Raw genomic sequence first — 25,696 nt, 5'->3', positions numbered from 1 at the left:
CATGGCTGATAAGTTGACACATATGGCTAACAAGCAGTCAGAATATAAAATATGGGCTTACCTCCAGAAGTGATAAAAAAGCAGAGGAACATTTAAGCCCAGTGTGAGCCATTCCTGAGCACACAAAAACATTATGCAGAAAAGGCTATGGATGGAGTACTCCGGCAACACCAGCTGAAAGGAACAGAAATAACAGATCAGTAAAATATCCCTGTGACTTCCATCACTGATTTTGCAGAAGGCAAACCTGCATCAATCCCCAGACATACCTCAAGAGAGGGACAGCAAAGCAGAGGGCAATGAGCACAAGGCATGGAGCCATCCTGGTTCTGATCCTGGCTGTACACTGTGAGCTTTTTTGTAAGTTACATTCATCCTAAAGGTATCAAATCCATTACTAAGTTAGCTTTTTGAGCTAAAACCCACTAAAAAAGAAAAGTTACACCCCTGGTAAATCCATGGCTTCTCATGCTGCTTACTGCAGACCAACATGATCCTTTCTATTAAAAGAGTGAGTGGGCAGCTGGCAGAAACAGAAGTTTATGTGATGTTGATTCAGACTGATTACTTCTAAAGGCTCTTTTTCACCCCCCTTTCTTAGCTGGTCTTCGCTTGTTTTCTTATGCCTTTTCTCAGAAATTCAATTCTTATCTTTATTCAAGCAATAAAAGAATTTTATTCCAGTATCTTCTATTACTCAAAGCCAGACAATCCCACACACAGTTCACATGTATCTCTTGCTGTGTCTCCAGATCACATTAAAATTAAAATAAAAAAAAAAAAAAAAAAAAAAACACCCCCCTCCCCTCCCCAAAAAAAACAACAAAAAAACATTTGAGGGACTTCTTTTGATGTCAGTTCATCTTCATCAGTCAAATAGTTCAAGTGATTCTTGTTTCTGCAAACAGTGAGAAGCCCACTACAGCTACTCCCAACTTTTACCTACTCCTATACAGTTGTGCTGCAACAAATTCTGTAGTTTAAGGACTTCTTCCACTTCACAAGGAACATATTTTTTCACTTTCATGTCTCTAACTCTATGCAGTCAGTCTAAGCATCCTCAAAAGCTTATCTTACGTGGATGACAACTCATGGTACAATTGCATAGCACAGATTCCAGATGGCAGTTATTTATCACTGCTGGATTTTTTTTTTTTCTTTTCATTTTTAGAATGTGATTTAGAACATGACTATAACCTTTACCAAGAGAATGATTCATCCTCGCCATAAATTACAGACAAGGAAGGTCTTAATGATGAATGGCTTCCGACTAAGCATCACAGCACTTTCAAGTATATTACATTCATTATCACATATTTGATTTCAGCTTCTAACACAGTTCACAAAATGAGCAAAAACACAATGCTGTTGCTTGATCAGTGGGCTGGCTGGTAATAGCTGAGAAGGAAACCCAAGGTGCAAATTTATAAAGGAAATTTAAAAAAAAAAAATCATCTGTGAAACTAGAAAGGAAACACGGGAAGCAGTAGAGAACAGATTCTCCAGTCATTTTCTAGTGTATACTAGATCTACCTCTGCTTTTAATAGAATAACAGATGGGTCACCTTATCCCTTCATTTTTTCTTTCATTTTTTCTTGGAATAATATTTTTGCATCGGCATAAATAAATACAGGATCAATTCTGATCACAGTTTCCAAAGAGAATTCGTGGAAAGAAGCAAACAAACACCAGTCTGTAAACCAGTTGCAGTTAACATTCAAATGATTTAGGCTAGCGACTAAATCTAAAAGTAAATGAGGGAAGTAAAAGCATAAGGGAGTACCAGCAAGGCTTGTGAGGAAAAGTAAACTAGAAAAACAGAATGCAACACTGCCTCTGTTCCTGCAGAAATAGTCACCTTGCAGTCCTCTGAAACCAATGGAGACTCCAATGCACTTCAGCAAATACAGGATTTGGTTCCTGGAGGGAAGAAAGCCAGTTCTGCAAGCAGCAACTGTCAATCCTTGTCATTGCTGCCGAGCTAGCTCATTGCAATGGTAACTTCTGATAGATGAGTGCTGTGCTACAGGAGTTGTGCTAGGATCTTTAATTCTGGGACAGTGTATAAGGCTGTCAGATGGCAATCATTTTAGGATATAAACAGTATGCTTCTATTTTGAACCAGGAACACTCTGATTCAGATAATGAACTCTGCTTTCTGACACAACTCAAGATGAAGTCTGGGGACGGTTACAGAACACAGAGCTGGAGAAGCTGGCAAAGAAGCACAGCTCTTGAGAGCTGAAACGTGGTCACTTGGAATTCCAAACTAACGAACAGCATTGCAAATATACTATTAGAAATTCTGTTGGCTGATGTTTACCCATGGAAAACCACAAAAAAGCCTGAAAAGTAAACTGAAGTTTTTAGATCAATGTGATGCTAGTCAGAAACATCTCTTGCTATAATGTAAGCATAGGAAAGAAACTACTATACCTTCGTATGCATGCTCTGATATGTACATTTAATATATGTATCACCAAAAAATTCAAAATCTTTTTTTCACAAACCATTTGCATTTCAAACGTAAAATCTTTGCTAGATATCAAATCATTATCATCCCATAATAAATATTCAGTACACTTTCATACAAAGTAATATACACATGCATACAGGTAGATAGTGTCATCCTTACAGTTCCAAAGCAAATAAGGCAGCCTTTGCTGTGTGTAGACAGCAAGTTTGGCTGAACTGAAGCATGGGAAAACATGCACTGAAGCTAACTAAGAACCTGACAGCAGCTTTTCTGCACTTATTGGACTACTTACTGGATTAATCAGTTTCCTCTTCCCTAATTGTGTTCTGTTATTCTTTTACAAACAACAATCCCATCTTTTCCTGTCAGTAGTCTTCCTCCTTTTTGTGCTTATTACACATTACTCCCTTCTTCTCAAATGTAATTTCGCTCTTCCAGAACATTCTATTGTTTTTAAATGGAATGACTCTCACAGCTGGGCTCACCAGTGAATATGCACATGAAATACCTCTCTGAAACCCAAACTGGGAAGATAGAACAGACTGAATAGTGACCTCCCTTCATCAGTGCTATTAAATTCTCTTACTTAGAAAAAGTAATGTAACAAGTGAATCTAACTGTTTTCCAGTCACTATTAAGTCACTATAATGCCAAGAACTCATGCCTCTGTCAAATATCTTGTTTATGTCCAATACTCCTGAGTCCTAGACAGTAATAGTAATTCTTACAAAATCACTGTTTTTCTCCCCCAAGAAGTCTCCTTGCACATACCCAGAGCCCTTCCTTTAACCATGAATGTGCCACTTTACCCACAGGTAGGCAAACCAGACATAGCAGTGCTACATTAGCACAGCAGTTAACGCTGCTGCACCTGCTGCTGGCAAAGGATGGCTGCAGCTTGTTTCTAAGGTGCTCACTTTGCTGCTTTTTCCCTAATAGCCTTACTAAAGCTGACACACAGGGAAAGAGGGGAGGGAGACATAGCCATGGTGTTCAGGACACAAGAGTTATTTTAATTACACGTTGAAGTCCATCCTAGTAGAGCCTGCCAGAGCTAACCCAGCTTACTGAGGAGTATCAGCTGCTGAATTTTAGACATTATGAGCTCCTTTGGAGCTCACTGTTTAGCATCTCCGAAATCCTGCTAATTGAACAATGAAAAAATCAGAAGTGTAGCATAAGGAAATGAAAAAGAGAAAGGACAAGCACACAGAAAAAACTGCAGTAGCATTTCAATTTATTCAAAGTCATGTAATTCAAACTGCTACAAGCACTCAGCAGTTTGCTATGTCGCATTTAACTAGCTGAAAAGAAAATGGCTGGAAAATAAATTTCTGATCATATAAAGAACACCTGCAGTTGAACCTAACTAATTCACATCTATATCTTTACATTTTATCAAGGGACAGCAGTGTTGCATGCACACAATAGTCAATGTTACAGATCAAATGCAGAGCACAAATTAAAAAGGATTTAACACCTGTGCTTTCAGCTCTCCCTTTTTCTGGACAGCAACGACATGAAGCAGGGCAAAACATACACGTCTGGAAAGGAAACGTCCTTAATTTTAATGTCCTACTGGAATTCGTTTAAACAGTATCAAGAGAATATGAGAGAATTCACTCCACAGCACAAGCAGCAGGCAGGGAGACAGTAACACAAAGAACCTAATTATCATACTCACAAAGCACTCCACATCCATCTGCAACACAATACAGAAAATCAGGTACACTAATACTGGATCTACGCTCTCTTTCCATTTCGGGTACTGAACACACCTCTATTTAGGCCCATCATTTTAATACTCACTGTCTCATTTTTATCTTCTGTATCATAGAGGTAATTATATTTTAAGTCTAAGATTCTAACGGAGCCAGTTTATGACTGGCATATTTAAACTTTGTCGTATTACAAATAATAACTTCAACAACAGTGACAGAGGAAGATCACGTCTTCATGGATCATTTATCAAGAATATCAATAAGATTTCTGTTCTGCAGAGCCTACAAGAGGTCATAAAATAACAATATTAATAAAAAGCTTCTCCACTGAGCGCAGCCTGCAGGGCATCAGCACTGTTCAAAAAGCACCTCATCCTTGGGTGGTACCTCATTAAGGCAGCAGTGCTGTGATCTTAGAAGTGATGATATCTTCACAACCTTTTTTATTTATTTATTTTCTAAATGTTAATTCAGAACCAGTAACAGAAGCTGAGTTTGCATCCCTGGAGCACAAACATCTAATTTTCCTCCACACTGATACAGAATAGGGTAACAAATGCCCTTTTGCCCTACCTCTCTCTTGTGTTTCAGACATAACCAGAGATGAGCAGAACTGGTACAGGTGATCCCTGTCCTGCTATTCTCTAACAGGTTTTTGGAAACGTCAACATTTGAATGCAAGGTAGGACATTTAACTCCCACCAGAAACCATTCCCATTCGTATAATGGATACGATGTGAAATAATTCCACTCTGTTTTTAGGGATTGTGCTGTTTTTTGTAATAGCATAGAGGCTGTGTAGGATCCAATCCTGACTTAAATCCACAATGAAAATTCTGCTAAACATAACAGCAACATTTGATTTAACCCCAGTTCCTTTAGTTTCATTAAAATGCATATATATATTTTATTGCATACCAAATTAAAGCAAATACAGTCCATTAGCAAGTCAAATTTTGCCAATATCTTCAACACAGCTCTGAGGAGCAGATGCATAAATTACATTACCCCAAGCAACTCAGAATTCTCATCTCAGGAGCGCATTAGAGACAACAGTTACTCATATATATATATTTTGCTGCATCTCCAGACTTATTCACTGCTTCTTGCAGTGTTGTGAGAATAAGGCCATATCCTCCAGAACAGTACTGGAGGGAAGCTGAACTGTAATGCAAAAGGTTGTCTTACAGGGTGATACTTCACCATTTTGATTATTGAATAAATATTTAAAAGATCACATTAAACAGCAAAATACAGTTGGTTAAACTGATATAGATTTATATGTAAATATTTTCATGAGTAATAGTACTACTTACAATAAATAATAAACACGTATATCTCTCTGCTCTCCATTTCCATCAGACATTGTACTGGCAAATCTTACTTCCTCCCCAGAGTTAAAAATGGGGTAAAGACCAAACTGTGACTGAGTCACAAGCTTGAACATTTTAGGTTTGCAATAATTTCACAGCTTTTCTTATCTTTCACTGCTGCTTCAAACACCTGTGCAGACACAGCAAGATACAGCTTTCCATGAAGCAAACAGATGTCCTTAAGTAACAATTCCTAAAAATAACAATTATTATGCTCTAACTTTTGAAAATGCTGAACTCAGGAACTTGTGAATTTGACTAAAAATAGCACTGGCACAATGCACATAATAAAAGAATGTGACAACACATAAAACAAATGAATGTTAGCAGTGAGTGGATTGCATGCCAGAAATACTATACTTCCTCTAAGTTCTTAAGTGCTATGCATTCCCCTTTTCCAATTATCACTCTCTAATCTAGTCCTTTAAGATCCATAATGAGCACATTAACCAAGGCTGCAGCAAATAAGTTTAGTTTATTCATCAGCCTACCTGAGAGTAACTACAAGTGTGAGCACAGAGTTTATATAAGCACATCAATCCCTTACTTGGAAATGAAGATAATCAGATAACACAACTACTGGAAAGGGAATTACATACAAGAAAATGACAAAAGGGATTGTGGTCAGTATTTCTGTTGCAAAAGCAATTCCTTTTGAATAATTATGAAACTGAGATATTCACAATAAAATAAAAAGTATGAGGAGATGCCCTGTCTCTAGTCAAGTGATATTTATGACATTGTCTTTGTATAAAGTAACAACACTGCCAGCTGTCTGGTCCCAATTCTATCATCATTTTTGCAAAATAGCTACTGTAGTCTCAATAACAGATCCGGCATTTAAACTTCTAAAGAAAGCAGGATTACTGAACTCTTCCATATTCATGTATCAGGTCAGTTAATAGCAGGTTTAGACCTTAATAAAACTAGAGATGGAATGGAGATAGGTCAAAAGGCATCCTTGCTTCTTGGAAACATGAAGCACCTCCCTCTATGACAATCCTCTCTCAGTAGTGTCCAAACCCAAAGGGAAGAGAACGATGATTTTCTGATGTGTAAAATATTATTAGCACAAATGAAGTGCTACAAAGGCACCTGTTGAATTCTCTAATTAAAACCTGTATTTCTCTCCCTTGTTTTATTCTGTTTGACCTTTATGGTCTCTTTTGAATTTCACCAAGAACTCCCACAGAAATTCATATAAATTTGGCTATAATTGCCAACAATACGATACAGAGTTTTTATCCAAATGGTGCTTAAATTAGGAGGACTTCAAATCCAAAACTATGTCCAGGGCCTATTCTACACAGCTTTATGTTTGAGTATCAACAGTATTCTCATCTCAGAACAGCAAACAGGGTTTTTCCATGCTGTCAGCGTGAAAGAGACTCTAAAAGCACCCACAGAGGACTATCACTATCTGGTTTTGTTGCTGCCCGATCTGAGATAAACGGTGAGCACAAATGTCAAACATGAGGTCAAACCCTTCCTAAATCCAGAGATGTTCAGAAAGTTTTCTGATATAAATCAACTCTGTTTTGAACTACTGTGGTTTTTTTCAAGTGAGATTACAAAAATAATTAAAAAAAAATACAATATTTACTTAGCTTTTCTGATAGACAGCAATGCCTGCAATCTTCTATATTGCACTCAGTCATAGAGAGACAAAGTTTTGAGGAAATACTGCAGGCATGCAGGTAGACTTTCTACACACACAATTCTATATTCATTTCAGAAGCTATCCACACCATCTCTTGATTAAGATTTATGCTCTCAGGCACTTGGTAGGAAGAATCTCCTGAAAGATTTCCTACTGCCCAGATGATTAATCAAACTCAGCGGTTCCATTGTACTGAGGTTGTATGAAAAGAGATAGCATTAGATACATCAAGAAATACAATATGCATTGAGAAACCAGTAACAATGATGAACTCCTCAGTCTCTAACGAGTGGACAAAGTTCAGGTGCTCCATCACTGCAACCTTCACTGTTAATGGAGAAAGTGTCACATGGTGCCATTTTCTGTTCCCTTCGTGATCTTTGTTACAGCAGCAATTTATCAGAACTCTGGACAGAGAGACCTTTTTGTCCTGTGAGCAGCATGGCACTGCTATTTCCACATTCCAAAAATACCTTGTGACTAGATAACTCTGTTTTCCTCTCAGATAGCACAAGCACACAGACTTGAAAGCTGACATGCTCACTGCTGGTTAGGAGGTGCTGAATACACACAATGCCACAACGCTGGCGTGAATCACCCCTGCACAGACAGTGCAAATATCTTTGGCTTAAGTGACTTAACTCTCTTACATGGCTGTGATGAACTGCTTTTCATGATTTTTTTTTTTCTGTCAAATCTAGCTGAGAAATTAACACATCTTTGCTGAAGTTCTAAGTAATATACAGTACAACAAAAGGCAAAGTTGCTCCTGTTTGCAACACATTTGTTTTGCATCAAATTGGCCTGCTGCTGTAGTCTCAGCCAATGCAATTTTTCAAATCTGTAGAAAGTATGATTCTTCTTATACACGGATGGTTACTCATCACTTAAAAAAAAAATCCACCAAAATTGCTAAATTGACTTATATAGCCTTACATTAAGCACTTTAATGAACCATGCAATAGGCTTAGAGACATACCCTGCTAATAACTATCAGCCTGGCAACTAGCTAAAAGAATGTCAAATATTTATAAATCTCTAAATCCATGATGAAGCAATGAACTGATACATCCAGAAATGCATGCTATAAATACGACACATTATCTCCAACTTGTCAGTGGCCATGAGGCAGAGCAATGGAAGAAGCGATCCGTATAATAACAAACAAATCATAGAATCATTAAGGTTGGTCAAGTCCAACTACCAACCCATCTCTACCATGCCCAGTGACCTTTTCCTCAGTGCCACATCTCCACAGTTCTTGAACACCGCTTCAGGACTCCACCACTTCCCTGGGCAGCCTGTGCCAGTGCATCACCACTCTTTCTGAGAAGAAATTTTCCTAATATCCAACCTGAACCTCCTATGATGCAACTTGAGGTCATTTCCTCTGGTCTTATTGCTGTTACCTAGGAGAAGAACCTGGTCTTCACCTCCCCACAACTTCTTTTCAGGCAGTTGTAGAGAGCAATAAGGTCTTTCCTAAGCCTTCTCTTCTCCAGATAGAACAATCCCAATTCCCTCAACCAATCCCCATCAGACTTGTGCTCCAGACACTTCACCAGCTTGGGCACACGCCAAAGATTTCTGCAGTTAGATTTCTTGCTGGATTTGCTGTCCAATTATCCCTTGCCAAAATAAGCAATCAAACAAACAAAATCAAACCAGATAAAATGAAGATAAAGGACTGAGTTCTATAAAATACACGTTTGCAGTTTCATGGATTTCATGCTTAATTTAACTTAGCTAAAATGCTTCCGCTGTAACAGGAAAATGAATAAAAGTCTTATACCTAATTTTCCTCACACAGTATTGCCAGTTTCATCATTTAGAAATCACTCTTCAGATTAATGGGGTTTAAAAACAAATACTGGCTAAAAATTTGAGGAAGGTCATTTACACTGTTCAGCAGTGTCTGGCATGAGCAAACTCAAGTCTGAAATACATTCATTGAGAATAAAGCAAGCTTAATCAACTCTACTCATTAGTAAGGATTTATCTGCTTAAATCAGATATTAAGATGCTGTTGCTTATAAGTACACCCCTAATCACAAGTTAATTTAAATTTCCCTAAAGGTAAAGCAATGACTTTACAACGGTTGATTAATGAGAGACCACATTTTAATGTAGAAAGTAATTGTCCTTAGAGCTAAAATAAGTAATTACAAGAGAAATCAACCATGTAGTTAGATCATTGAAATACACCTGCAATTATAATTATACAATAATGCTGCCTTCATTAATCAAATATGTTTTAATAACCTCACAAAATATTGGAATGGTTTTATACTGAAGGAGGGGAAATTTAGATCAGATGTCAGCTAGAAGTTTTTCATGGAAAGGGTGGTGAGATGCTGGCACAGGCTGCCCAGAGAGGTTGTGGATGCCCCATCCCTGGATGTATTCAAGGCCAGGTTGGATGGGGCCAGGGACAACCTGAGGTAGTACTAGTCAAGCAGCTGACAGCCATGCCTGCAGCAGGGGGAACAGAACTAAATGATCTTTGAGGTCTCTTCCAACCCAAATCATTCTATTATTCAATGATTTAATCACAAAATCATGGTGTAGTTATATGGCATGCTCCCGTTATCTCATTAGCAGCACTAATGAACCCAAAAATCCTGTACTGATAGTTATACTCAATGATTTTGAATGTATTTTCCAACTTGAAGAATTCTATGATTTTGTACTGCTCATGATACTACTTCACTAAGCCAAGACAGTTCATTCACAACTAGTTGGTGCATCTCTACGCAGCATTGTAGTGCATCATGTAATCATATCCTTGGAGAAACAAAGGCAATTTATTTAAAAAAAGAAGAAAAAAAAAAAAGAGAAAAGACAGCACAGATCCACAGAATCCACAGATTCAGCAATACCAGTATATATCCTATGTGAACAATGTAACACTTGCATGACACAACAATGTCTGAACAATTAAACATTCTACTATTTACATCACATGCACATCAACACAAATCGATAGTTAAAGCCTTCCAAACACATAATTGAATGAAATGAGGTATCTGCATCCTCCTCACTTTGTGCTGGCTTCAGGAAGTAAGTCCTTCCTGTCACACACTTCAGAACAGAAGAGATATAACCATGGCTCTGTGAGGTTCATAGCTTTTTTTACACAAAATCATTCTCCAGTGACTGGGAAACATAGACAGACCTAATTCTAGCTTTCTAGCAGCATAAAAGCATGGACGTATCTCTACAGGTATGTATACATGCCAGCACCATATAAACCTTCTTCACAAGCTCCCAAGGTTTTTGTGTGATATAAAAACATTTTCCCCCAAAGCAAATGTCTGAAAGTGTCTGGCTGCTGAAGGATTCCATTCTTCATATCATTTTGGAATGTACAGCTAAATTATACAGCATCTGATGACATATCACATACCTGGTTGCAGTTTGTTAGTAATCTTCTCCAAGTATTTTGGAGATAAAACCAAAAATCTATCCTTAAAAACACTCTGCTCATTAGAACCATTCGCACTGCATACTATTTGCCTACTCAATCATGTCCAAAAAAACAGGCTATCATGAAACAACAGTTTTAAAATCTGCCTATAATCTCTTTTGAAAACAGATTTACAACAGATCTTTATCATTAAGTTCTAATGTCATGCATAGTAATATGGCAGTATATTCAAAGCCATTTGAAATAAATATCTGACTTAACGACACTGGGAAATGGATATGCTGCTGCTTCGTAGAAAGAGAAACAAACTTAAAGCCTCACAGTTATAATGATGGCTATATTTAGTGCTTGCTGATAGCATCCTAACTGCTGTTTTCCTTTATCTATACAACTGACACTTCACTGTTTTTGCCAGAATTTTTCTCCAGCAGTAAATCCTTTATGCTACATAGACTACAGCTATTTTTAGAGACAGTCAGTTTTAATGACTACAGATCTCTGTAGTTAGTCCACCTTCTTCTTGCATATCATCTCTCAATTAAAACAAGTGCATCCCCAAAGAACTTTGAATAGGTTGAATTAACAAACTATTTAAGTGAAGCAGAAGCAAGCCAATCCCCTATGAATACAGAGTCTGTAATTAGCCAAAATACTCAATGTTCGCGTGAAGACTGAGGCTCAATAAAAATTAAACACTCATGAAGACCAAGCACTCTTATGGGGCTTACATATATTAATACGTTATCACTCACCAGTTGCTTTATGTCTTTATGTTTTATTTTTCTTAAACTGGGACGCAGCTTGAAAATGGCTTGCTGCCAATTTGACAAAAATGGAAAGCTACTGGTGATAAGTATTGTTTCTTCTTGTCACATTCCTAGTGCCTCACCCTTGCTAAATAAGTACTTGAGTATGGCTCTTAAAAACCACACGCTCATAATCGTGACAAGCAGGAACCACTCAAGTTCTGAGCTGAGAATGACAATTCATAGATTGAGCATGGTCACAGTTAGATCTCTGGAACATCCCAAGAAAATAAACCTTAGCACTGGTTTTCCCCAAACCTCCAAGGATGAGGCCATCAGCTTATTAAAAAAAAACACCAGGATTTAATTCTTACCTTGATTAGGGGGATGCAGTCAGTGGTCCATATTTCAAGTGTTATCATTTTTTAAGCAAAAATGCTCAATAATTTAAGTGGCTCCATTACTATCCTGGTGAATTTATAGAAACTTGAATATAGGGAGTAAAATGTTTAGGAACAATGATTATTTTGACTTTATTAGTACAGAGTCAGGAGAACAACAAATGTTTATGAAAGACCTCTTTCAAGCTACAGAGGAAAGGTGCAACGTATGACCATATCAATCCTACATTTTATCAACTCATTCAGTTTCCTGAGAAACTGAGGCATCAATATGTGCTTGATTGAGTTAAAGTAAATGCTGTATCAACTTTTTCATTAATCAATTCAAAAACTTAATTATTAAATATATAGCTAATAAAATGCTTAATTCATCAAACAGCAAGCCCTAATCAAAAACTGTATGATCACTACGATCAGATGATAGGACTATTAACATCTCAAGCTGCAACTGCAAAATGATTCACCACCTTCCAAAAGCACATTCCAAAATGAATGGGCAATGTTCTGAAACTTCAGTTCTTATCTAGAAATCCTCTACTTATGTTAACTTTATGTAATTTGTCTCCGTCTATTCTTACAAGGTCATCATGAATTCTACTTCCGCAGTAGAACTCAGCCTTTCAGTAGGGAGTGAGGATCATTAAAAAAAAAAGAAAATGAAGGCAGATAATCACTCAGTGGCTTTAATTCTCATCCAATTAATAACTCTTGGGCTAGTGTATGCTCACCTTTCGCAGGAGGAAGCAAATACGTTCAATATTCCTCAGCCGCTCTCTCTGTTAAGAAAAAGTAGGGAAAGAGGTAGAAGATTAGCTGGTGCTATAAATTAAAGATATTACCAGTATATAGTGAGTCAAAATCATAATTATTGGCTGTAAAGATGCAACATTATTCATCTGAACCAACTGTATTCGCTTCTGATGTACTGCCTACAAGTCAAACAATCTGCTCATTTCCAAGTCCCAATGTTATTTTTTTTCATCTGTTACTGAGCATAGCAATAAAAACAGGGGTTTCAAGTCTGTGTTAGCTGTGAGTCAGAAGCTCAAGTCAGCGTTTGTGACTCTAACCATTGGTGCCAATGTACACCACAGAGACCTGGCCTTGCATTTTCAGGTACTCAATTTTGGCCTCAAGACATTTCTGAATGGGAAAAACAACTGCAAAGTTCACGTGGTAGTTCTTCTGCTCTCACTAATAGAGTACCTGAGCAACATGATATTACAATTTAATTTCTGCAAAATCAGCATATCTTGCAATTCCCAGTGAGTTCATGGGGGCAAGTTCTGCTGTCAGCTATAGTGATACAAATCTGATGCATGTTTAATTGGAATTAGCAAAATAATTTTGGATTACAGCTTTCACAGGAAAAAAAAAAAAAAAAAAGAGCTTTCTTCTGCTACAATCTGGGTTGCATTTTGGATCATTAGGTAAAACTGAGTTTACAGTCACATGGTGACATTTAAACTTTCACATAACAAATGTAACAGAATGTGTTATTTACTCTTCAAGCACAGGAGAACAGCCCTGCTCTGGGACAAACACATCTAGGAAATGCACTTCTTATCAAATCTCTTCAAAGATTTTGACTGATTTTTACAGACGGTTTTGTGAAAGGTCATCAAGCCACGCTGGAAAGCAGAGAAAGCAAATGGTTTTTAAAAGGAAAACTGGTGCCACAGAATCAAAAGAAAGTTCTAGCATCACATTAGGTGTCTTTTAGGTTTTAAAATTCCAAATTGTTTTCCTACTTCTTTCAGCAATTAGCAAAGTTATCAGAATAAAGAACCACCATCTGGTTTCCCAGGTCTAGTCCAACACATCTATTCACCAAACTAGAACTGACTTCACAGCAGGCTCTGTGCTCCCCTCCACACTCATGCTTTGACGTATGGCTCAGTGTATCTCCTCCTGTTTAGTAGCTGTTGCTTAGCACACCACTGGTTGTACTCACTGCGTGGGCTGGGTTGCACTGATCTATTGGGCTTTTGAAGTCCGTCCGTAGCTCATCAAAGGCAATTATCTGAAAAACATTTTTTTTCAAACATTGCAATGACTGTTCAAACAAATACTTCTTTTTCTATTAGCAGCTAGTTAGAAGGATGGCCTCATTGCCTCCCTTTCTTCTGCTTCCTGAGAAAATATGGGAACCTAGCTTCCTAATACACTCCTTTCAGATCTAATTCATTAAAATGAAACGTGGAGTACTCCCATAGACAAAATCTGGAATCCATTAATCTTTGTCATACTGTAAAACCACATCTGCAGCTTTTCCAGCATGGTTTTCCATGTTTCTGCCCTTAGACTTCATTCTCAAAATGTTAAAAGATGTTAAACTACTTTCCAAACAAATGCATCTTTAGACCTGATGGAAAAAATCACTAACTGCCTAACACACAGAGTCGCATCAGATACAATGCACCAGGCTTAATGCATATACAACAGACTCCTCTTATCAGTTGTTGAACTTACTTCAGATATTAATTCTGAATTAGTGTTGTCTTTATTATTAAGCTGCTATTCGTTATCAAGCACTCTAAAGAAAAGCATGCCCTACCTCAATTGCAGCAGGTTTTGGAACACTTACCTCAGACATCATTAATGGAGGGAAAGCTTTTGCACAGGTGCTTTAGTTTCATCCATCAGTTGATGGATCAGCTGGTAATTACTGCCTGCTTTTACAGCACAGCATAAAAGTACCCGTTAAATAATAATATGTGATAATGTTTTCTTGGAAATGAAACAGCTGTAATTGCCCTCAGCATATTTCATTCAAAGATCTCAAAGAGTGTTCTTAACTTCATGGCTGTATTTTATTAATACCTCTGCTGGCTACAATCAAGGAGCAGAGGCTCCCTGTGACAGGCACCACATAAAACACACAATAAAACAGTGATTCCTTTTTAGACAGTTTACAACTAGGAAAGTATTTGTATCCACTGAGAAGATGAGGTAGCAGCCAGGTAATTGGTATATGAGTGCAGCAGTCGTTCTGTGTCATGTTCAAACCCAGTAACTGAGGAGGGATCAGAACAGACCTGCTGTATAGTTAACACACATTCATTTTACAGATATGACATGCAGCAACAAGAAGTCTGAAAATGAGCTGTCCATGACTACCATCATAATCTGCCGAGAGATCTGAGGGTAAAACCCAGTTACCCTAATGCTGCATTCATCATGCTGGAGCACATTTAAAATCAAAAGTGGGGCATTTTGTGGGAATTCTACAGAATTCAATTTATTCCACTGTGACAAGTCATATGCCAGAATAAACCAAAAGAACTATAAAGCATGATTATAAGTGAAGGATTTCTCCCCATTAATGTAATATCTCTGGAAGTCAAAATTCAGATCAGCAACAAGCTGTTAGGTGAAAGTGCAAAATAACAGAGACTGTGAGATGGTCATAATACAGCTGTGAGGAATAAGGCTCATTATAATTCTATACTTAATACTTCTTGAGCAGCTCTTCATTTACTCAAGCTGGGCAAACTGTTAGGAAGGTAATGACCGTGCAAGACGCTTGTTTGTAATTGGGTGTTGATGTGGGCACTGGCTGCATCCCGTAAAGGGAGAAGGTAAGGGGGTGCCTCTGTTCACAGCTCTGCCACAGATCTACTGTGCATCTCCCCTGAATTGTCTTTGCCTCACTGCACCAGTACTTACAGATGTCATTTTAAGACAGGAAAGCATTAGGAGATTTGAATGACAACTCTTTTTAATGTACCATGGAAACGGGTGTTGCAAATACAGAGATGAGCTCAAAATTTCCTTGAAACGAGGAAATAAACAAGCCCTGAGTGAATTTGCTGTGCTGTTCCTTTTGGTAGTCAGTAACAGCAAGGAGTTTGAGAAAATAATGAAATGGCAGTCAGCAAGAGCCAGCTCATAGCTCCCTGTTCACTGCAGGGAGATGGACTAGGTGGCCTATAGTGGTCCCTTCCAACTCAAGAGTTACTATGATTCTTCACTGGAAGGGACGACTGATCCGAGACAATAACATGGAGAACTGGAAACACTGGAATAATGAGGTGGACCCTATTCCACAAGGAGTCCAAAAAAGGCTTCAAAGCTTCACTGAATGTAGAGGTTTGATGGTAACGCTGGAACACGTTTAGATGCAGAAGTAGGTCATTTTGAAAGACAGAACCATTAAAGGCAGGGCTCTGTTGAGCAGGCCTTACCTAATGCAGAAATCTTGGAGAAATACTAAATGACAGTTTGTAAATGAAATTAACTTCAAATATGCTACATTTTTAGACTTCCTGCTCTCCCTCTCTCTCCTTTCTTCATTCTTTCTCCAGCAGCATCTTCAGCTCCACAGACAAACCCCTGCTCCTTATTTGCTGGCAAGCAATTCATTTTTCATTATGCCTCCATAATATCTAAAAGCACTGAAATGAATCAGAAACTATTAAGCATATGGCTTTCTCCAAATCAATAATTCCAAATACAACAGTCTATCAGGCAGACCACTTGGGATTACACCTGCAAATCATGACAATTTTAAGATACATTTTTATTACACCTGCCTGAAATAGACTGAGAATTTGTATCAAGCGCACAGAATAAGGGGAAAGTTTCTTCAGCAAAAGTTTCAGTCTTGCTCTGGAAGGAGGCAGACAGAAATAACTCCCCCTAATTCTTAATGTTTTACTTTCATAATAGTTTATACTTTGTTAAATCCAGAGGAATGGAGATCCAGTGATTACAGGAAGATACCTTCTTTCATTCATGAAAATAGTGTATTCCTATTTGTCGTTCACAGTGAAAAGCTATAAAGCAGTGTTAGGCAGGTTCACAACTAGAAGGGATCTAAAGAAGCTCCCTTTTTTTTGTTTGTTTGGTCAATTGGGTTTTTGGATTGCTCTCAAGTCATCCAATTTCTAAAGCCACAGACAGGAAATAATGGAAGCAAAACTGTTTTCTTAAGATTGGTGGCTGCACACAGTACAGTCTGTAACCGTAAAACAAACCATGTTGCATTAGAGGTGGGCTGTGCTGCTGAGTAGTTTGCATAATCAATTAGTAAACATTTTGCTCTTCCAATTACAACTAACCTTGCGTAGAAGTTCAGTGCTGTAGGGTATTGTGTGGTTGGAGTTGCCATTTAACCCTACAGAAAAACAAATAATTAACTACTTGCCATTATTACGTATTTCACGGGAGGTGTGGGGTTCTGGCCATACTCCAAAGAAACCAATCTGCTGCCCAATTATTCATACATTTCAGCTTGATGCAGTATAGCTACCTGCTTTCCATACAGAGCCCATCAGAGATGCTTATTGCTATGGAACAGCACTTGAGTGTGTTTGAGGTCCACTTCACTTCAGAAATTGCCACATTTGTCAGTACCATGACAGAGCAGATTATTTAAAGGCAAGCAATGGAACAGATCCCAGTCAGGCATTGCCATCATTTAGCTTTCGTAAAATGAATGTATTTTAGAAACTGTTCTGCATCTTGTTTGATCCAGTGTGGCAATTTAGACATACACACATGTGGGCATCAGTGACCTCATCTCTGCAAAGGCTGGGCAACCAACACACTGTTCCAAAGGAAAACAACCAACTTCCAGTCACAGTGTCTAACAGAGAGCCACATGGTTGGCATTTTGGAAGCATACACCAGGGACTGATCTTAAACAGAGGAGAAGATTACCTACTTCAGTAAACGTTACTGTTGAACATGGCTTGATAGAATAAGGATCGTTTCATTTTTTTCATGTTTAGCAAAGACTTTAATCATTACTGCAAAAGGGGCAATGGATGCTGACTCACCCTCTGACTTGGAAAATTTTCCCTGATTCCACGCTGCAAAACACTGCAGGAAGTTTGCCCTACCACTGCCCTATCTGCACTTTTTTTTTTTCTATTGATAGAAATATGCTTGTGGGTGTTACCAGTCTAATAAAACTAAAGGTTTATACAATTCACAATTGCATTCTCCCATGATTCACATCATCTGCAAATCTCAAAGATCCAAGTGTAAGTCAGAAAGGAGTTCGCCCAGTTTAAACGTGCTCTGAACAGATGAGATGGGGATGACATCGTAGGTTTCAATACACCTACAATTGCATTCAGATTTACAAAACGTGCTTTAATTACCTGCACTCCCTGTGCTCATCTCTCTCAACAGCAACAGCTTTGAAGAACAAAATATTCAAATAGACAAAACCTGGATTTTGTCTTCTTACACTTATCCACACAAACTGAAAATTTCACCTATTAATGGCAGAAATTAATTATAACCTCTCAATTTTAGGGAAGGCTTTTTGTTTTTAAACCACTGAGCTCTCGAATAAACACTTTTCAATGGAGAATGAGAAGTTTTCAGGTGGTGGGTGGGGTTACTGTTCATTTGAATTCAGTGACAACAAAGGAGTTGGATATTACTGCTCATTGGTATCTTAGAAAAATTAAAATATATGTAAAACAGAACTTAGTGACAACCACACTAAGCACAGAACAGAACAGCAGCACTTAACATATGTTTCCTTGCCACTACCCTGCCAATCCTGTCCTGCAAAACTGTTGTTAATGGCTCATCTAAACATTCGTCTCCCCCTCTGCTCTCATGCACAGCTCCCACACAGGCAGCTCTTGGCTGTCTCCAAGTCAGCACATGGACAGAAGGTAGACAGGTTTAGGAGCACACTGTGCTTACGTTCATTTAATGCCTGCCCATCAGCTGCTGGATAGACATCTTTACCGTGTTTGGGAAATACTGTTGAACAATAATCATGTTTAAGCTACGCTGGGTAGTTCAAGGGCAAGCTGGGTGAGTTACTTTGATGGATTTTGTTGACCAGAAGCTGTGAGTCAAAATGTGTGAGAGAGCGTCAGTCAGTGAAGAACACAGAAGGAGTTGAAAGGGAAGATACATCACTAGGTATGATGGAGCATGGGGAGCTTGCAGAGAGATGAAAAACAGCACTGATGTGGACAAAGTGACAGACTGAGAGAATACTTCCTGCCACCCGATTGTTACTGTGATGCAAAATAAAACCAAACAAGAAATTTTGCTCTGAGGTTGGTGAACGTTTGTTCAAAGATGGTTTGCCCTCTCCTTCCATCTGAAGTGATCAGGTTCAGGCTACCAAGCAATATAAATACAACAAGGAAAACTGTTCATAGGGCTTCCTCTGAGCCAATACCTCCTGTGTCATCTCCTTAGAGAACGCTCATTTGAGCTTAGCAGCAGCTTGTCACAGTACTTTCAAGATTCTTGCAACACTCCATAAATCAGAAGAGATGTAAACTGTACTACAAGGATTAATTCTATAGTCTCCAGTATGGCCCAGAGATATCCAGTAATGCAGCTGTCAGATTTAAACCGCTTTTTGAGTACCTCCCTCCTCCCCCTCACCAGGGCCACTTTGTGTACCCTCAGCACTCACAGCACCATCATCAAGCTTAACCTGACAATCTTATTTTAAGAAATGAACAAACAAAAACCTGATAGTAGGCCAGGAGAAAAAAATAAATCTAATTTCACTGGAAAAACTACCAGCTCCTCTTTTCTGACATGATAGTAAAGTACAGCTAAGAGCAATTCAGTCTATATGGTTCACTAACTCTGGAAAAGGGTGGAATGCAGGTTGCACTGTTACAGGAGATATTTTCCTCACTTCCAGTGCTTGCATGTACCATTTGTTATTTGTTTTTACCAACCACTACCTAACATCAGATGGCCTGGGGTTGTTAAGGTCTGAAAATTGAGAGCTTGGCTGCTCAGAGGATGCAGTGTTCAGCTCTCATTTCATGTTGCATTGGAACAAATCAGCATGTTCATACCACTTCTTGGTTGCTGCTCAGGTGCACAGCTCAGATTTCATGTTTCTGTGCAACAGCAGGGTAAGGATCTAGCTCACTTCAGAACACTTGAAGCTGGGTACATATGCAGCAAAACAGTAATTCCCAGACTCCACTCTCAAGTCACTTTCTGCCTTCAGAAGAGAGGACAATGTAGGCTGCTGCTGCTTAAGTTAATTCAGGAAAAATGGAATAGGCTAACCAAAGCTATGCAGCATCATCACTTATGCTAGCCCAAAGCTGAGGAACAGTCTTTGTCTTTCTAAGTCTTGGGATTAACTTTCACACTTTCCAGAAAATTTCCAGACTTGTACAACTCTCTGCTTTACACTTCTTAAAAAGGGAATTTTTGCGTTCTTATTTCATACATCATAAATTCATCATTTATTGTGTTACTCGTGCACTTAACACTCGTGATCTGTACTCAGTATGGCAGCCGTGCTTAAAGAGCATGAAGGTTTTTTTTGGCAGCCCTCAGAACTGCTTCATGCTTAGGTGCACACATTCAGTTTGTGATCCATGGGAAGTGCACAGAACTATTAATCGAGGTTACAACCATACCTATAGTAAGCTCACTATTTCAGCAAGGCAGACACTGAAGCACAGTGACTAAAATGTTGGAGGTACGCAGCATTACAAGCATAACTGTTCTCACACATGCATTAAAAGAACTACAATAAAGCAAAAGTTCTTCACAAAGCAAACTACCTTGTTTATTGGAGATCCAAAATAATTTACTGCACAGTTTTGTAATACTTACACACTTGAAGGCTGGGGAGCTGCTGTGCAACTAGAAACATCATGGGAACACAGAATCATTAGGGAAAAGACCTCTAAGGTCACCTAGTCCAACTACCAAGCCATCCCCATAGTGCTCACTAATACCTGAACCTGCTCTGGTGCAATTTACAGCCATTACCTTAAGTATAATGGAAACAGTCTAGAGAAGAAACAGTATTACTCAAGGATGTAATGCAGCAGTAAGTAAAACATAAGCTACAATGACCACAACTTGGAAATGAAAAAGCACATAAGCATCCAGGGAAATGCTTTTGGCCTCTTCTAGCCTCCTATTCCATAAATAAAGAACATCTACCAGTGACCCTGCACACAAATCTCATTAAACAGTGCAAACAAGATCCCCATTTTTGGTAGGAAGTGGTGCATACATCAGAGTTTTCAAAATGCTGTATTTTCTCCTGGGCAGAACCATTTCTGTCATTTTCAATAGACTAATACTCAAAGAATATACAGATGTAACACAAAATCAGAAATTGTTCCCAAACCACATTTTTACCTTTTGACTTCAGACAACTGGATTGTGAGGCATAGTTCAATATTATATCACTGTATTTGTTTTAATAAAACACACTGCTTATAGAGAGTGAAACATCTTATCTTACCTTCTAGATCAAAGTGCCTCTTGTTTGTACCATAATGAAACAGTAATGATAGTAAATGTTATTATTTTATTATCATTTAATTCTCAAAACAGAATCCATGAAGAAGTACCGGAGGGGACACTTTGGGCTGCCAAGGATAGCCCCTTATTTCTGCCAACTCAAGTGTTCCAAGTGATGACTATGCCAAGCTTATTTTGAAAAGGAGGCATACAGTTTCCCCTCTTACTGTTCCAATTGGAAGACTATTCCATTTGGAAGCATTTACAAAGCTGCTGTGAAACCGGGAACCTGTTCCTAAATGAAAACTATTCACAGACAAACCTTGCCATTGCAAAACACTACTTCATTACAACAGCTATTCAATAAAACGAGAAAGTTTTATTTTGCAGGAACTTGCAGTTGGAGTGACTCCAAAGCCATTTGTCTTCAGTTCAGCAGAAGACTCCATCCCTAGTTCCTGCTAGCTGACATTCATACAAACCCACACATACACATGCAAATCCTGTGCATTGCAGCCCTTGCACAAGAGTAAGAATTAATAACAGAGCTAAAAGATGCTGGGACTGTATCTATTTTTCAAGTTTTTCCTTAAAGGCATGGGTTAGCTCTTGGATATCTGGCACATTTTATCTTGACACTTGCCAACAGAAACTAAATCTAATCAATACCTTCTTTTGAAAAACTAAAAACATTTTTCTTGCCAAATTTCTGTAGGAGCACTTATACACAAGTAACATGTCTAATTATCTCAGCATTTATTAACCCCTCACTTCTAGGCGGGTTGATAAGAAGAAAGGTCCTTCTGAAAAAGAGACAAGTGCTGTGAGATGTGCAGTAATGAGCAGCAGAAAAACACAAAATGGTGAAATAAATTTCCTTTTTCAGGCTTCATATGGCCATCCAGTATTCTGTGGCTGAGAGGACATCACACTTTCCCATCTTCAATTTTGGCTGGGACTGACAGCTCCAAAAAGAATCAGTGGCTGAATGCCAAGGAAAAGAGAAGTCCCTAACTCAGAAGCACAGCAGGAATTTAATCTGAAGATGAGTGGCAGTCAGGGAAATCCTCCCTATGAGCCAAGCTGTGGCCAAAGAGATAAGAAAACCTGCTTGCTGCTACCCATATGATTGCACCTTCACAGCTTTAGTTTGATTGGGAACCATTAGAGTGGAGAGAGCTGGCACAGCCCTGCTCGCTGTCCCTGCAATCAAAGCCACACTGCAGGAATTTACATACGGCAGGTGCAGGGACTGTCTGAAAAGTCAGCAAAGCTTTTGAATTAGTAATGGAATTCAGTCAATCACCCAGAAATTGGAAAGAGTTTCATACTGGCAGATAACACCATTGCTATTTATGGACTTCAATATCTCTTATAGAAGGATAAAGACACCCAAAGACATACTGAAGTCTGATCCTTTAGACAGCAGTTCAGATTCAGGAGGACAGTACTTAGAAAGCCCTACATTCCAAACACCTACACTGTTTGTACTGCAGGGTTTGTACTGCAGACCAGGAATGAATAAATGTATGAAGCTAATGAGCATTGCCCGCCTGGTCCACATCGAGAACTTTCAGAGTACAGCTGCCAATGCCATGCACAGATGATTCCTTACCTATGTATCTTTGTAGCAGGCACAATTCTACAGCATATATGCAGGTTTAAACCTTTGTGCCCTGAAAAAGTTCTAGGTAATGGAAAAACAAAAAAAAATGAAGCTCAAATATTACTAATGCTGTAGTTTTAGATGATATATTATCCTAATAGGTGAAATACTCAACTCCAACTTTCATGCTGGTACTAAACAAACCTTTAATCCTTTCCCATCAATTACAGTCTCCCTTCCCTCTACTTGGAAGTTTTTAACTGCTTAGCTCTGAAGCTCAATGTACATTCATTTTATTTCAAGTGAGTCTTATATTTCTCTGGAAGTTGGAATTACATAGCCAATGAAGCAAGGACAGAACATAAAGCAGAAAAATGTGGACTGATCTTTGCATCATTAAGCATAATTATGGTGGAAAACACCCTCCTGGCTTTCCGCTTTTATGAACTCCTCTAACAGAGAGTGACAGACAGTTTCTTAAAATGATTATTCAAAATTGCAGGAATGGATGGGTAACTACTCTCAAAAGCCAAATAAGTTAATCTTTTTTTCTCCCCACATTATTGTATCCTTTTGTTAAACATCTTTTAAAATATACATATGTATTTTTTTTCTTTTCATCGTATCTACCCACATAACTCAGTAGCTTTCTAGACTACATATCTGAAATGCTGGTTTTGATCAGAGTCTTAACACTACAGTCAAACAGAGCTTAAAGAGGAAAGTGAGATGAAATGTATTTATCAATAAAAGAATAACAACTATGTTTTGCATTTAAAAGACTTACTTCATGACAATGAAGACCTTAACAAATGCACCACTCCTATCTTTTATACTAGGGGAAAAACAAAGCTCAGGACTTAAATTGCAGAAGTAGTTGCAGATGAAAGAGAGCCCCCTGAATTTCTGCAAACCTAAATATTTGGGGAAACAAAGAATACAAGAATACTGTCAGCAGACTAATAGCATATAAGAAGCTATGAAAACTTTGTGTTTCTGCGTGATTATTATACTGTCGTTCATCCCTGGAGCAGAGCATTGCCTTAAGCTGTGCCTTTCTGGATTAAGATTGCAAATGGCTTTAAACCACTCAAGGGTAGAAAATTGTTCTATCTGTCAGATTTCACAGTAATAATTGTATGGCATTTCTCTGCTCTACTTAACTTGAATTTCTTATGCTGCTGCTATTAAACAACTCTCTACACTGCTAATGCAAACAAAGCACTTGTGGTACCATCCAGGGCTGCATAAACATACAGCTGAGCAACTGGCTTTCAATTCTTAGCTCTGTGTGAGGTGGTACTACATTTAATCCAATACAGTTCAAACTTTTGAGCTCTAACTGGAAGTTTAAGATAGCTTAACAGTCATTAAAATCTTACTGTAACTTCTCAACACACCGTAAGCTTTTTCCACTAGAAATTCTGATCTGCAAAATAAAATGCATGCAGTGACTATTCCACAAATATAATTGAAAAGGCTTCCCTATCTACCTATGGAATTGTAGAGGCATAACTATACTATTTTTGTTAAATAGTGATAAAAACCCAAAGAAGGCGGCTCTCCTGCCCAGAACATGTTGCTACACCAATGCAGACTGCTACGCCTACACACATCACTGTATTCCCCCACATGAACAATAACTACACAGTCAAAAGCAGCAGCATTGCTTCCACTGCACTAAGTCAGATTTCTGAGCATGTGGAGAGGTCCAGGAGAAACTACTAAGAATAACCATTTGGCAGACACCTAGAAGTCCATGTATTAGCAGAAGAATGAAAAACTCCATCCATTTTGTGAAAGAGGCAGAGATTTATCTTCAGGAACACAACCATACTGTGAAGAGTTTCAAGTATTTTGAATCGAAAGTTACTATCTCAGTGTGCTACTGGTTGCTATTATAGCAACACTACAGACAATATGAAAAACCAATCTGATTTCTACATGTAAAAAATTCACTTCTTGTTTTGACAAAAGCACAGAAAAAAACCTCAGCAGTTGCAAAATTCTGTTAAGAGCATGATGTTCCCAGAAGGCTGATCTGACAAGCATCTATTGACAGCTTTCTTTAACTGTTATGAAAGGAGTGTTTTAAAGTCACCTCATCCAACTGCAAGGAGAAACAATTTTAACAGGTAACAACAGGATTCTGGACACAGATTTCACTTTTCCTCCACAGTCACTGAAATATGTTCCCCAGTTATCCCGAAGCTGAGATGTGCCAGCCTTCTCAGTCAGGAAGGAAGAAGTTCTACCTTTTCCCCCAGGTATGGAGTTCAGAGATGACCTACAATTGTGCCACGGCTTCACACCCACTCCCTGGCTTTCAGTCCAGACCAGCTGAAATCCAGCCAGGAAAAAAAAAAAAATAATCAGCTTTGCACTGATAAATTGCAGCTCATTACAAGAAGGAAAACGAGCAAGCAAGCTGCACAGAAGACATGATCCTAACACAGTTGTACAGAGCCTGTCTCCGAAGAGGCTGATAGTTCTGCTCCCTGCAGCTAGAACACATTTCAGAACAGACTTCCAATGGAGGAGGAGTTTTTAAGGTAGGTGTGCTGCTTCATTACAGTGAGACAGTTCAGAAATCAGCAGCATTATGTGAATGAAGAACAACCCTTGACATGCTTTGAGGGACAGAACATGTTGATAATAACATCAAGCAAAAATAAAACACCAAAGCAAAACGTCTTCACTTAGCAGCAAAAATGATGGCTATACCACATTGCTCTGAGCAGAAGTAAAGGTTAAATGTACCTATAGATGCATTACTTAAGTGTATTTACATTCAGTACTGTGAGGAAACTCTTCTGCCAGCATAGACTTAAAAATTATGTCTTCTATTTCTCACAAGAGCACCTGAACTCATTTCTTGAAACGTTTTTTGGAAATGAGGTTAATTCCATTGCCAATATCTTGCTACAGTGCATAAAGACATTTCACTGAAGGGTTTATTGAGGCAAAAGACCTACCCTCACTTTTTTATACTAGAAAAGTATGAAATCTGTGACTGTTGCACCCAGCAGGTCACCCATTTCTGGAGACTCTGAGTCCATGTCGCAG

At 38.4% G+C, this 25,696-nt stretch overlaps 1 protein-coding gene across 1 annotated transcript in view; it reads right to left on the bottom strand.

Moving 5' to 3' along the window:
* Window positions 1–25,696, bottom strand: part of CNIH3 (cornichon family AMPA receptor auxiliary protein 3) — a 40,542-nt gene that overhangs the window by 5,359 nt on the left and 9,487 nt on the right. Inside the window, 5 exon segments of the mRNA XM_052695599.1 lie at window positions 62–174; window positions 1,860–1,891; window positions 1,894–1,921; window positions 12,534–12,581; window positions 13,760–13,828. Of these exon segments, the coding sequence (XP_052551559.1) occupies window positions 62–174; window positions 1,860–1,891; window positions 1,894–1,921; window positions 12,534–12,581; window positions 13,760–13,828 (290 nt within the window).

The sequence above is a fragment of the Tympanuchus pallidicinctus genome, unplaced genomic scaffold (assembly GCF_026119805.1).
Source record: "Tympanuchus pallidicinctus isolate F22 unplaced genomic scaffold, pur_lepc_1.0 scaffold1, whole genome shotgun sequence".
Classification (NCBI taxonomy): domain Eukaryota; kingdom Metazoa; phylum Chordata; class Aves; order Galliformes; family Phasianidae; genus Tympanuchus; species Tympanuchus pallidicinctus.
Note: the sequence above shows the minus strand (reverse complement) of the source record. Positions and strands in the feature narration are given on the sequence as shown.